The 15,131-nt window shown below is 39.5% G+C and overlaps 1 protein-coding gene across 4 annotated transcripts in view; it reads left to right on the plus strand.

The window, feature by feature from the left end:
* BMAL1 (basic helix-loop-helix ARNT like 1) overlaps positions 1-15,131 on the plus strand; it is a 64,994-nt gene that overhangs the window by 35,598 nt on the left and 14,265 nt on the right. For all 4 annotated transcript variants that reach the window (XM_061610465.1, XM_061610468.1, XM_061610466.1 and 1 more), the window contains 7 exons: positions 1,014-1,106; positions 1,374-1,491; positions 6,630-6,779; positions 9,527-9,773; positions 13,271-13,377; positions 13,689-13,839; positions 15,014-15,102. In XM_061610465.1, coding sequence (XP_061466449.1) covers positions 1,014-1,106; positions 1,374-1,491; positions 6,630-6,779; positions 9,527-9,773; positions 13,271-13,377; positions 13,689-13,839; positions 15,014-15,102 — 955 coding nt within the window. The remainder of the gene's footprint in view (positions 1-1,013; positions 1,107-1,373; positions 1,492-6,629; positions 6,780-9,526; positions 9,774-13,270; positions 13,378-13,688; positions 13,840-15,013; positions 15,103-15,131) is intronic.

Genomic DNA, 15,131 nt, shown 5'->3' on the forward strand with positions numbered 1-15,131 from the left:
CACAATACCGCTTGTACAGTGGGAACCATACCATGTAAAAGAAACAAATATTTATGCTTGAGCCTTTATACATATGTGTAGACAAGCATTTCCACTGAATTATAATCCTATTTGTAAGACATGCACAGGACCTATCCTATAAAACTTTGGCTATGGGGTGGTATACAAATGTAATAAATAAAAATAATAATAATAAAACTTTACAGAAAGGCATCAGTAAAAGGAACTCAACTCTTTCCCACAGAGGAGGAGATTCATAAGCCAAGTGATAAGGGTCTGCCATTTTGTGATGTAAGGGAGACTCCAGTGGCCCAGTAAAGTGTGTCAGTGGTGAGAGGCCTAGCAAGATCTTGGAGTGGCATTTGCATTCTTTGTTTTGCATCTGTCATCCCTGCATATTACCCCTTTCCAAGTGTCTGGTAAAATGCTCCACATGAATAATGTTCTGGAGACTGCCTTGAATTAATCTAGACTGCTTCCAGCAAATACTTTTATCCTAATTTCCTAGAAGCCCCTTTGGAAAGATTGCTGGCAACAGACCAATGAAAGTGAGTCATTTTTGTTTTCCCTTCTGTGGCCTTTTCTACCCACACGTAAGAACTGCTCCTAAAGGATCCTTAAGTTCCTGAAAAAGGCTTTGTTAGAGCAAGAAGAGGAAAATGAGATTACTCTCACCAGCTTTTGGAACTTTTTCCAGAGGAAGCTAAAATTAAAAAAGATCAAGCACAGCAAGGTTGTTTTAAAACAATTTTTAGGGGTGACAATGTAACCCTATACAATTAGACATTTACCAATGACATTTGGCAGCTTTGCCTTGCCATTTTTGGGTAATGTTATAAAAAATAGCATTGAAGTGATCAGGTCACCACTGAATTTTTAGGATTTTACTAATCTGCTTATATTTAAATGCAAAAATGTTGGTCACCACGATACAACTGCATATTGTTAATAACTTTTAAAATATGTAAATGAGACTCTTATCACAAGGTGATTATCCTGTGTTTCCTAATTAGGCAGCAGATGGTTTTCTCTTTGTTGTGGGCTGTGATCGAGGAAAAATACTGTTTGTTTCAGAATCTGTCTTCAAGATCCTCAACTACAGTCAGGTATATTTGTCTATCTTATGATTTAGGAAAGACCAGAACCTTGTAAAATATTTTGTTCAGCTAAGCAGTGCATATAGTTAATCTGTACTTTAAAACTATCTCTTTTTATTTTATGGATTGAAATGAAGCCTCAATTTGAATACAATAACAATCCTATTTATTTCCTTCGTTCATTTAAAATATCAATCAGTTGAAATGAAACAATAAAAACTATTAATTTCCTTGCTGAAAGCAATTTAATTGGTTGTATATATTTTATATTGACAGAATGATCTGATTGGTCAGAGTTTATTTGACTACCTTCATCCAAAAGATATTGCCAAAGTTAAGGAGCAGCTCTCTTCTTCTGATACTGCACCACGGGAAAGGCTCATAGATGCAAAAAGTGAGTGATTGGAGTGTTTCATCCAACTCCACAGGCTAGTTCATATATGGATTATAGCACAAAGTGGTTGATACACATTCCTGAATGAGCCATCGCAGATCAGAATTAAATTTCACATCATCGCTAACACAATCCTTTTCCATGGAGTCTATTCACACATTTGGCTGCAAGACTGTTGTCTGGGTGTAGTGGTGGACTGGATGAGGGCCAATAAACTGAGCTTGAACCCTGAGAAGACAGTGGCATTGTGAGCTGGTGGTTCTTATGCATGGGAGATTGGCCAGTTGCTCTCCCTCTGAAAAAACAGGTTCAGAGTTTGGGAGTGCTCCTTTATCACTGGAGGTAGCCTCACTGGCTAGGAGTGCTTTTTAACAGCTACAGCTGGTACATGAAGTAAGGGTATTCTTGGACAAGGATAGTTTGACCACGGTGATTCATACATTGGTAACCTCAAGACCTGATTATTGCAATGAACTCTACGTAAGGCTACCCTTGGGCCTGGTCTGGAAGCTCCAGCTGGAGCAAAATGCTGCAGCTAGACTGTTGATGCGGGCAGACTATTGCCAGCACATAACTCTGGTGCTCAAAAGTTTGCTCTGGCTGCCCATATGCTAGCAGGCCGGGTTCAAGGTCCTTTTTTTAATTTGCAAGGGCATTAACAACTTGGGTTGAGGATACCTCAAGGACTGCCTGATTCATTGTATCCCTGCGGGCTTCACAGGTGTCACTGTATTGGTTCCCCATAGCTCACATGCATGGCTCATATCTACTATGAGCCGTGCATTCAGTATTGTGGCCCCAAGTTTATGGAACTCCCTTCAAGTTGATGTCAGGCAGGCCCCCTCCCTGTTGAACGTCTGGCACCTATTCCAATTGGAAGGCATTTTAACTGAATTCTGTTTTTATAGTTTTAACTTATTTTTATCTTTACTGTACACCACTTAGAGATTATTGTAATTGAGTAGTATATCATTCATCGTCATCCATCATTTTATTTGTATGCTGCCTTTTCACAAAAAATTGTGCTCAAAGTGGCTTACAACAAGGTGAACATAAATAAATCTCAAAAACAATTGTAAAAACAATTTCCTAATAACAAAAAATAATAAAACAGTAACATAACAGCAAATACAAGAGCAAGCAAAAAGTTTCTGTATTTTGAACATAGCAACATTACATCTCTTGGCAGGCAACGGTACACTTTCTGGCAATGTAATATAGACAATATAAACTGTCTAAATAAAATAGAATAAAAGTCATCAAGTGTGGAGTAATAGGCATATATGTGTGGACTGGCCCTTGGAGAGACATTATCTGGGGCAGAACTGATAGTTGTGGATTTCTTCAGATATCTGCCAGTATTAATTTAGCCTGTGTCTGTGCAGCTATCTTCCTTTGCACCTAGCCTATGTCAGTCTGTATCATAGAGAGTATCAGATCCTGATATTGTAGAGCAGGAAGCATTCATCTTGTTCCTGCTTAACCAGGAACCATTTGTCATCATTTTATCACAGACCTAAGTAAGACCTCAAGATCCCTTAAGCACAGATGTGCTCGCCTTCCCCAACATACCTGTTGCTCCATACACTTTCTTTTTGAAGTTTTAGTGTCTTCAGATTGTCAGAGTAAGCTATTTCACATTAGATTAGAGCGCATATGAAGCGGTATACGTTTGTAGCTGGAAGTTAGTCCAACATTTCTTTCCCATCAAATAACAAACTTTTAAACCTAGTAACCATTTTATACTTGCAGAACCACAGTTGTCATCATCAGCTACCTAATCTGCAATTCATTAATAGGCAAAAAACCCCTTGTGTTTTAAGAACGTACCTATAGCCAACAGATATCTCTATCAAACTGTAAAAAGCAGGGAAATTGGGCAGCTATATGTACCAGGGGAGCAGGAGACCTGACCTCTTGTCTGAGATATTGTACTGCCCTACAAATCTGTAAAATGCAAACACCATTTAGGTTGGTCTTTCATAGTCCAGTCCACTTGCTGTGTAGCTTGGGAGAATTTGGTAACATGTGCCTCTATCGTGTATCATACTAACAGTACGTAACAGCATCATTCTTTTTCACTGTTTCCCTCACCTTTTTATTCTACAGGACGCACATGTAGCCTCCCACCCAAATTTAAACCAAAGCTGTCCCTGGCCACTTCCACACCAGACCTTTATTTCACTTTAAGAGTCTTTTATTAAGACATTATGGCTTAAGGCTTAAGAGTAAATACATGTAGAGTTTCTTCAGTCACCCCCCCCCGGGGGTAAACACAGAAGAGAACCTCTCAGTTCAGAGACATTACACAGAAGACCAGCCTCACAGATCAGAGGCATAAATCAGAAGACACAACTTACAGACTCTGTTAGAACTTTCCCAGTCTATCAGATGGTTACCATAGCAACGGCCTTGGCAGTCCGTTCCCAGACTGGGCTAAGACATAACTCCCCCTAGTTACAGTTTTGCAGACTTGATGGAAAAACAGACTCAGTGACAGTGCGGTTCAATGGTCAACAGTCATGACTCTAAAGTGAAATAAAGGTCTGGTGTGGGTGTGGCCACTGACAGCTTTGGTTTAAATTTGGGTGGGAGGCTACATGTGCCTGCTGTAGATTTTTAATTAATTTCAACAAATTATGAGAATTCTGACGGAAAAAAGTACAAAAGGGGTCTGTTCTCTCTTTTTACACTTTGAACTCTCGATTCTCTCTGACTGTGTATCGCTATGAAAATTTAGAGGGTTGTTAAGCAAGCGTTTCTGAGTTCAGGACTATAAGTTTTGTAAGGTTTTGTTTTGAAATGAGCTTATGGGAAGCAGAATGGCATGAGGGGTATTTTCAATTTAACATTGTGGAATGTGAAAAATCCATGCTGGTTATAGTATACAGCCACTCTTGTGGCTGTATAATACCTGCATCATCATGCAATCATTGAGTTTGATGAGGTCTTCTAGGCTATTTAGTCTAGCTCCTTGCTTGACGCAGGAAATCTAGAGCTAGCGCACTCCGGATGGATGGCTGTCCAGCCTCTGCTTGAAGATCTTCAGTGAGAGAGAATCCCTCCTCTAAGTAATTGGTTAAGTTGTCAAACTGCTGTCACCACTAAGTCATTTCTCTTATTCTTAAGCTATTTTTGGTAAGCCACTGCAACCAAATACGGCACACACTTTTGCAGTTTAAGTACATACCAAGACATAGTTGTCTTTTATAATTTAGTTGTAACTTAAACCTATTCAGTCTAGTCACGTTCAGAAAAGGGCAACCAAAATGATCAATGGGATGGAGAGTCTCCATTATGAGGAAAGAGTGCAGCTTTGGGGTCTTTTTACTTGAGAGAAATGACAAGTAAGAGGGGACATGAAAGAAGTGTATAAATGTATGTATGGCATGGAGAAAGTAGATAGAGGAAAGTTTTCTCCCTGTCTTGTACCACTAGAATCCATGGACATCCAGTCAAGCTGGATGTTGGAAGATTCAGGACAGATAAAAGGAAGTACTTCTTCACGCAGCGCATAGTTAAAGTATGGAATTCTCTCCCACAAGAGGCAGTGATAACCACCAACTTGGATGGTTTTAAAAGAGGATTAGACAAATTCATGGAGGATAAGGCTGTCAATGGCTACTAGCCATGATGGCTGTGCTCTGCCACCACAGTCAGAGGAGGCTTCTATATACCAGAATTGGCAAGAGGGGACTGTGATGCGTCCTTCCCTGGCTCTCCCTGTCAGGTTCCTACCTGCGCGTGGCTACTGCCTGTCACTAGGCACCACCAGGGACTCCACCAGTCCGGACCGCTCTCTCTTATGGTTTCCCTATCCGCTCTAGCACAGATCTCAACAGATCCCCCTGCTAAGCAACCACCAGTAACGTCCCAATACTAGTATTCCCAGAGACTCTGAATACTGGTATTGTTACTCTCTTCACCGCTGCCACCCTTTGTTACAGTTCCCCTTCAGCCTTGGTCATTACCTTACCCTCCCTTCTGGTCTGTGAAACCCCAGCCAAGGATCAGGCCTTTGGTAAACCAAATTAAGTATTTATTAAAGATAACAAAGCTAACAAGATTAACAAGATTTCTTCTTAAGGCACATAAGCATATGGTTTTACTCAATACTAATCCGAACTCCACCTCCCTCCTTCTTCACTCTCTCCTGGCAAACAACTCTCTCAAACCCCACCAAGCAATCCACTCTTTCTCTTCTCCCCCCCTATTCCACTCTCACTCTTCCTTTTATACATTCAGCCATTTTAAACACTCAGCCAATCATCTCGCATTCTACTGCCCATTCACTCCCCCTCTTTCACTCCACCATGTATACTCTAAACAACCAGCACTTACCATATATACACTAATATATAGGAACATCACAGGGACAATGCCCTTGCACACTCAGGTCCTGCTTGTGGACTTCCCATGGGCAACTGGTTGGCCACTGTAGGAACAGGATACTGTACTAGATGGGCCATTGGCCTGATCCATCAGGCTCTTCTTGCATTCTTAGTGCTGCCCTCTGGGGCAACTGAGAAGTCATCTGCTCTCTTGTGTGCAGCAGCCCTTCGCGTATTTGAAGAATGCTATCATATTGCCACCCCCAGTCTTCTCCAGACTAAACATACTAGTTTTTTCAACCTTTTTTCATACGACTTGTTTGTGCAGTACCTAGGAGTGGATGTAGTACTCTAGATGATGCTGAGTTAGTGCAAAAGAAAGGAGAACCATTACTTTTTGTGACTGGGAAACGGGGTCTACTACTGCAGCCTAAAAATTGTGTTAGCCTTTTTTGCTGCAGCTTCACATTGCTGACTCATGTTAATCTTGTAATTGTCTGCAATTCCAAGCCTTTTTATATAGTGTCCCATCCCATACCTTTGCATTTGAAGTTTTGCCCTAAACGCAGACCTTTGCTTTTGTCTCTGTTGAATATAATTTTGTTTGAGATATGTATTTATTATTTAACTATTAAATTTATATCCTGCCCTTCCTCTTAGAAGGAGCCCAGGGCAGCAAACAAAAACACAATGCTCAAGACATGCTCAAGGATAATAAATAATTAGTTAAAGGTCTGTATATTTTAAAAGGCAAGTGTAAAGCCAGGCTAGAATCACCACTTTGGATTTGTTCTCTCACCCCCACAGCTGGACTTCCAGTTAAAACAGATATAACGCCTGGGCCATCACGATTATGCTCTGGAGCAAGACGTTCATTCTTTTGTAGGATGAAATGCAACAGACCATCCGTGAAAGTAGAAGATAAAGACTTCCCTTCTACCTGTTCGAAGAAGAAAGGTACCAGTAGTATGCACTGATTAATCTAGAAAAATAATTTTGGTTTGTTTCTACCAATTAAGATGTTTATTTGAGATCATATAAGACACTGAAGAGTTGTACCTATGTAAAGAAATGGAGAAAAAATCTGACTTTCACTTGCTCTTTTGGAACTTACAGTTTCTGGCCTTATGAAACAAGGTTTTGCCATTGGATTCAGCAGCATCAGATTCTATGTGCAGTGTCATGTGGAAAATGGGATTTATCTTCCAGTTCTTCAATAACTTATGAGTCCATAGACTGTTGAAGAAATAACATTAAAATAATGCCATTGCTGAAAGTTGTTTCTCTTAGCAGCTTCTTAGACTTTCTGTTATCAAATTTTATATATTGGGTGATGCAAGTCAAGTTCCTAGTGAGTAAGGCCAGAATATACGTAGTTCGTAGACGTGTGACATGTAAATTGTTGATAACAAATTGTACTTATTCATAGCCTAAGATGTAATTTTATAGGTAGAGGTTAACGTGTAATTTTATAGGTAGAGTTTAAATTATTCTCACTTAAAAGCAAATTACTTGTATTTACTGGGTGCATGAATAAATAATGCAAACATTTTATTTCTTGTTTTGCTTCAATGTTTGTTACATGCACTTTGACTTGGATGCAGAGTCCTCCTGAGTTCAGCTCCAGTCATGAGATGCTCATGCTAGAGGAAGGGACTGATTTACTCTGATTCCTCCTCCCTCCTGTGCTTCCTGAAAATCTCCTCTGGAGGGTTGGAGACCCTCCAGAACAGTGTGGGAGGAGGCATAGGGAGCTGCATGGAAACTGGTAGAATCTGTATCCCACCCTGCTGCAACCAAGAGTTCCATCAAGCTCTGCTGGATTGCAGTTCCTTCCACAAATGTGGAAGGGTATCTCTGGATCCAGCCCATAAACATTAACCATTTTACAAAGATGAAAAGTTACCATTTACCTATTACAGATAGGAAGCCAATATTAAAATCATGTCCAGGAAATTCTGTGTGTATTCTCTAATTGGATATATTAAGAATTCTGTGCCAGGGTTGTGTACTTCTGAGTTCCAGCAATGTTGACTGTTATCCAACAGATGCAGGAGTTCCCTGTCCCAGTTGTGCTCACTCATGTTGCCTTCACATGGAGATAAAATTCTTTGACGATCTTAAGTGTAACCGCAATGAGTATTATTAAGAAGAAAGATGAAATTTGCCAAGTTCACCATAATGAGCCCAACTTTGAAAATTAATAGTCATTTTTAAAAAAATCTGTTGGAAGCACATAATCAGAATTCTTAACACTTGAATTGTTGGACGCTCTTGGTGGAGAGGTGATTGCTTAATTTAATAATTAAAGAGCTGATCTTTTAAGAAAGTCTAGATACACTGCAAATCTGTGAGGGGCTCATTCATATGAAACTTCAAAAACAAAAATACTGAAGGGTACTATCCCCTATTTTGTAGCATCCAGGATGATTTTAGTTAGCATACCATACGATGCAGACTTGTGTTTCTTATGTTGCAGCTTATGTCACTTCTTGGCTGCAGTTTGGCTTGCTTTTTGGAACAAGCTCTGTCTTTGTGACTCCCGTGTCTCATGAAGCGAGCAGACCTTGTTGCGGAAGGTTGTGATAATGTGTAACCCTTGGCTTTTCTCTCAGAGAGGGCATATTAAAATACCCCATCTGAAGAAATTGTTTACATTAGTTTTGCCAGATTCTAGACAGGAAGCATTCTTCGGTCTCTAATTGTGTATTGTTAGGTGCAGCATCTCCCATCCTTAGTGATGCAGTTGTAAGAGAAATGGCCCCTACCAATATTTCCCCATCTGTGCAATTAATTTATCAGGTGCCTTGGATCCTTATTGAAGCTGCCATTGGTTAAAGTGAATGATTCTGGTCGCCATTGATGGAAATAATGATGTAGAGATGGTCATGAATATTTTACTGCTTCTGTATATTATCCCCCTTTCATTGTAGAACCAGGAGTAGATTACATATTTCAGCTTGGTAGAAGTTAAAGTAACAGAGAATGTCAGTAATACCCTTAAGACTACAACCCTAAGTTTCTGGCTGATTCAAAGCTTAACTTATTCTGTCTTACTACAAATGCATCTGTAGTTAGGCAAAATATTATGTGACTACTTGTCAGAGCTTGGAAAAGTTACTTTTTTGAACTACAACTCCCATCAGCCCCAGCCAGCATGACCACTGGATTGGGCTGATGGGAGCTGTAGTTCAAAAAAGTAACTTTTCCAAGCTCTGCTACTTGTGGTGGGCTATAAAACAGCAGTGGCTTCTTAGAAACCTCCATGTGACCCTCTTGGAACTCCATATGGAACTCCTCCTGCAGACTGTTGATGGTGGCTCATAGTCAATAGCTAGATATTCTGTATGGATCTCTGTCGATCAGTTTTCAATGTATACTGAGCTAAAATTACCAGCCCCTGATCAAGATGGTGATTCTGTACATCTAACAGCTACGTGATATCATTTTAGCAGATGTCTTTGTCCCGCACTACTGTGGAACCTAATGATCTTTTCCCTGTCCTGCTTAAAAGTGTGGGAGCCCTGAAGAAATCAGGAATTCATGCTCCTAGGCCAGCCAAGTGTGTTTACAGCCTGTTGTGTATTACACAGCTCTTCACAGGTTGCATGCTTGAGGCGCTGCATGTTTCATGTGTCTGAGCCCAAAATTATGATTTTTCTCCAGTGCTGTACTGATGACATAAACCTTGTTTTCTTTTGTAGCAGACCGGAAAAGCTTTTGCACTATCCATAGCACAGGATATTTAAAAAGCTGGCCACCAACAAAAATGGGACTAGACGAAGACAATGAGCCTGATAATGAAGGCTGTAACTTAAGCTGTCTTGTTGCAATTGGACGGTTACATCCTCATGTAGTTCCTCAGCCAGTAAATGGAGAGATCAGAGTTAAACCAACAGAGTATGTTTCTCGACATGCAATTGACGGGAAATTTGTATTTGTAGACCAGAGGTAAGAATGACATCTTTAATTATTGATATCAGGACAGTGGTCTGATGGCTTATGTTTGTCTTTAACTTACTAATGTTTTATTCAGAACAGCAATAATAGTAGTATGAAAATAAATAATTTGGAACACTTGCGTATGCACATGCAGTTTGTGGTTGTATAAATTATCATTCTAAATGGCTGGATTCTTGTAGCATAAACGTAATCATTTGTTGCTGAAGAATATTGAGACCCAGTTTGATGATTAATAATTATACTTGTTGGTTGCAAGCATGGGATGTGGTCCACAATCCTCCACAGTGCTGATATGCTCTCCCTCCTAGCTTAGCACAGGAAGCCAGTTTGTTTCTGGGCCGCAGTCAAAATGTTTACCGAGACTTACATGCCTTGGGACTTAGTACACTGCGGACCACCTTTACCCAGACCTTGAGACAAACATTAGATGCCCTTCTCTGTATGATCCCTCTGGCAACAAGCTGAAGGATGGCAACAAGAGGATGGGCTTTTTCACTGGTGAGCCTTTGTTCGTGGAATGCTTTCCTTAGGGAGATTCACTTGGCACAGTCACTGGCATCTTCTTGGTGCTAAGCAAAGACATTTCTCTCTTCCCAGGCATTTGAGTGTTAATCTCTTGTTGCATTTGTATTTTATCTGGCTAGTCTTCAGTGATGATATTTATGTTGTGGGGAGAAGGTACTTGTTTATGGTTTGATTACTTTTAGCATTGCTATTTTGATTTTTAAATGTTTTATATTATAAAATTTTAATTTTGTAAGTTGTTCTGGGACTCCTTGTGGCAAACTACTAACAAATCAAATAATAATCACAGGACATGACACAAGACTGGTCAGAGTACAAGAGCTCTCAGCCTGGAGTTACAAACTGTTAAGTCACCCAATGGGTTGTAAAAATTCACCCATAGCTTTCCCAAAGGAACCCTTTACTGTATCATTATGGGAGGGGAAAAAATCTATTGATGATTTTACAAAAGGGGAGGATGGGGTGGATGGGGTGGGGGGAGTGCTGATTAAGAGAGAATTCATGGAGCTTCTGAATTTGTTGCATTATCTATAATTTATTTGCAGTTGGCTATTAAACCAAACAGTATTTGGAAGAGGGGGTTAGGAAAGGGATGTCAAAGGACAAATGTGGTTACTGTATGAAACGTTACACAACCTGCCTTTCACTTTTGTTTGGCACCAGTGTGGGTTATTTTGAGGGAGAAGGCGGTTTTGCAGTCCTAGCTCTAAATAATTAGCATGGCTGTGTGGCATGTTTGCTCTATATTCCTTTTTTCCTTCATTTTGGTCATGCTAAAGGGAGAAGATTGCATGGCACAAAAATAAAATCTTGGCTACAATTGAAAGCTTTATGTAATATTATTGGAAAATGCTGTCTTTTTATCCTTAAGGAGACTACTGAAGTGAGTGGGGATGTCTTTGTCAGCAGAGAACTCCTTGTCTGTAGTGGAGTGACTGGTCTCATAAGTGATCACATTTTCAGTTTTGTGCAAGGATTTATTGTACTACTTTGTATTTTTAAGTGTGTGAACACACCGGAAAACTGCTATAGCTTTGTTCATATGGTAATGTTTCCTACTTAACCCATGGCAGTGTAATATTAAATGTAAACATTAAATGGCAAGAGCTAAAAACTGGAATGTTTACCAATCTGTACAAGCTCTCCAGTGTTTGGAAGTAACAGTGGGATGTTGTATTCCTTATTGTAGCATGCAAGTAAACCTTTAGTTTTATGACCTATAATATGTTCCGTCGGATGGCAACTGGAAAAGCTAATCAGGATTTAATGGGACACAGAAACTTATTTTGATCTTTTAACCTTAGGGATGCACATCCTGTTTTTTTTATTTCCTTGAGTACTTTCATAAGTGACTTTCTCTTTTATGCCAATAGCTAAATTAAAAATATTTGGCAAAGCCTCCCCAGGGTTATCTGGAATACAGCTGCTAAAGCAGATGGTACCTAAAAACCTCCTGATAGAAGACTATCAGTAGAAAAATATGCGCATGTAAGACATTTCCATACCAACCCACTGTCCTGGCAACAGGAAGGAAGATACTATTACTAGCAGCAACATTATAACATGCAGTTTACACAGCACAGGTGGGGAAGAAAAGGTTTCATGCAAAACTCTTCATAAAATATACATTTTTGTCACTGCTTACTTTATGTATCTGTGTACTTTTGCCATCACTCTATTTTACGTACTGATAAAATATGCACATACATGAAATTAATTCCTTCAATCTTTTAATAGACTGAATTTTGATAGTGGCCAAAGTCTAACACCCAGCTAAGTGCATTTAAGCTCACTGAAACCATGGCCTTGTGTGTGACTAACTTTGTATTAGTTTGTGATCATTACATTTGTTTGGGGGCAAATGCTTGTGTATCAGGCACATAGTTTTTGTTACACTTCTCTGGTGCATTCTAAGAAACCGTTTCTTCCCATGTTGCTTCCTTTTGGAAAAGGGCATCTCTTAATAGATCCATTAATAAGTCTCCTTAGTGGCGCTTTTGCATTAAAATAGTCCCTTCAGGACTAAAAGTATTTATCTCCTTTCAAATGCAAAACAGCACCAGTTTCCCAAATGGACAGTGTCAGGAGACTAAGAATCTTGCAACTTAAACTTCATCATACCAATTGCATCAGCCCTGTCCATCATATGTGTTAGAGCACAGGCATAATCCACGTCACCCTCTGTTGTTTAGTATTAACTGGGGGTATAGATGCATGCATTGTGGGAGGAGGGTCACCCATTTATGTGAGCCAGCCATCACTAAGGAGGCATGGACAGGTTTATGTCCAATGTGCAAGAAGGGAGGTGAATGAACATATATGTAGGATGTTGATAGCAGGAATATGTGTGAACCATCTCAATTCATTAGTCATAATGTCCATTAGTTTCACGTTATTCACTAGTCAAATCACTAGAGGTTTTTTTGTTTTGTTACAATCTCACAATGTAGTTGAGGCTGCACCAAACATTGTTGGGGTTGTCTCAAGTCACACTGAGAGTGTTATAGGAGAAGAGTTCCTATCATACAGACCTTCCCTCACACCACAGTTAAAATCCTAGTTCATGATCATTAACCTTGGTTTTAGGTCTGGGGTGCTTTAAAAGTGAAAGTGAAAATAAAAGTAAAAGTGAAAATATGGGCAGTGTAATCTGTTATAGTACCTTACGGCTTCATGAGCAATTAGTATATGTGTGGTTTTATAGTAGGGTTGCCAACTTTCTTAGTAGCCTCTGCTGCTGCTGCTTTCAAAGAAAAACTTGATCTACTGACATTAACAGATAGTAATGCTTACATCCATGCTATGTAAAGCTTCATCCACTGATTCAAGCAAATAAAAGTTTCTCTTTAAAGGCACAGGAACAAAACAGATCAGTCTGTTTCTGGTTGTTGGCATGCTTAATTTTGTAGTAGTTTTCATGTAACTATTTTAAAGCTAAACAGCTTTTTTATATGTTTTAGGGCAACTGCAATATTGGCATATTTGCCACAGGAACTTCTAGGAACTTCATGTTATGAATATTTTCATCAAGATGATATAGGACATCTTGCAGAATGTCATCGACAAGGTACAATTGAGTGCACACACAAAAGAGTGAATAAGTGCCCTATTGTAGGATAGAAGGGTGGGATAGAAATATTTTAAATAAATAAATAAAATAAAATAATCAGAACTTTTTTTGGCGGGGAAACTTGCCCTAGATAAATTGAATAATGGGAAAATACTAGGTTGTTATAACTGTAATAGAGCCCATGTAAGACATATGACACAATGGGAAGGAATAGAAGCGATACACATAAAAGACTATGAAATAGTTCACACATCTATCAGGGGTTTGCATATTTATACTAACTTTTGTCTTCTTCCCCCTTCTTCCAGTTTTACAGTCAAGAGAGAAAATTTCTACTAATTGTTACAAGTTTAAAGTCAAAGATGGATCTTTTATTACACTGAGGAGTTGTTGGTTCAGTTTCATGAACCCTTGGACCAAAGAAGTAGAATATATTGTCTCAACTAACACAGTGGTGTCGTAAGTATTTTTCTTCAGCTGATAAGCTGGGCGCTTAACCCTTGTTTCCATATATCAAAGCCACTAAAAGTCTGCATTTGTTGTTTAACATTGTAAGCATCAATAGAAAATACATTATAGTATCCTTGGCAACAAAGCATACACAGAAGTTCCATTGACTTCACAGTGTTTCTGTAGATGCTGTGCTATGAATTTGCCTGCAGAGCTAGACTCTAAAAGCTGCCTTGAGTGGGGGCATCAAAATGGAGACAAAATATATGTTTTTACATGGCTTTGTACTATTTCAGCAAATTTATCTGCTTTTGAAGATCAAGATATGTTTAATCAAATAACGGCAGAACTGGAAGCAGCCAGAAAGTTGCCTGGTCCTAATGTAGCAGAATGTTCTATGTCTAAATTAAATTAATTTTCTTATTGCAAAGTTGCCAGAAGGGCAAGGAATATTTATCCTTCACCGAACAAGGGTCTTTACCTTCATGGTTGCTTGGGTCATGGAAGGCAACTACTTTTGCTTCCACGTCCCACTTTGAATGAAACGTAATCTAGGGATACCATTTCAGAAACTCTAAGAGTTTGTTCAAGTGATCAAAAAATGAGTGGGTGAAGCAGAAGCATGAGCGGCAAGGACCGTAGCACAGTGGCTGAGCCTCTGCAGAAGATTCCAGGTTCAATCCCTGGCATTCCCAGATAGGGCTCAGAGAGGCTCCTGCCTGAAACCCTGGTGAGACGCTGCCAGTCAGTGCAAACAATACTGACCTAGGTGGACCAATCGGTTTGACTCAATATAAGGTAGTTTCCTATGTTCCTAAATGATCCAAATAGACAAATGGTGTTTCTGCCTTTCTTGCTGCTGCTATAATGGGTAGCAGTTCTCACCTCTGCTGCTGAGATCTGAAAGGTATAGTTCTGCTTTGTGTTGCAAACAAAAAGGCAGAAACATGATGTTTATGTTTTTACTTTCCCTGTTTCTGTGTAACATGTGATCTGGTCCTTGCTCAATTAAAAGTTTTAATGCAAAGCTCGTAATCTTTTTGTGTGTGTGTTTTTCATTATGATCACTTCATGGTTGTGATCCGAAAAGAGAATGCGTTTATTTTAATATGTTAGATAACTGGCTGCATGCAAGCCAGAGTTTCATTTGTCTTTCTGTCATTTGAAACCTCTCTCCCCACAGTGCCAATATACTTGATGGTGGAGACGCAACTTTTCCACAGCTTGCAGCTTCGCCACACAGCATGGACAGTGTACTCCAGGCAGGAGAAGGTAACTAGAACATTGTAGTGTACAAAGCT

The sequence above is a fragment of the Rhineura floridana genome, chromosome 2 (genome assembly GCF_030035675.1).
Source record: "Rhineura floridana isolate rRhiFlo1 chromosome 2, rRhiFlo1.hap2, whole genome shotgun sequence".
In the NCBI taxonomy this organism is placed as follows: domain Eukaryota; kingdom Metazoa; phylum Chordata; class Lepidosauria; order Squamata; family Rhineuridae; genus Rhineura; species Rhineura floridana.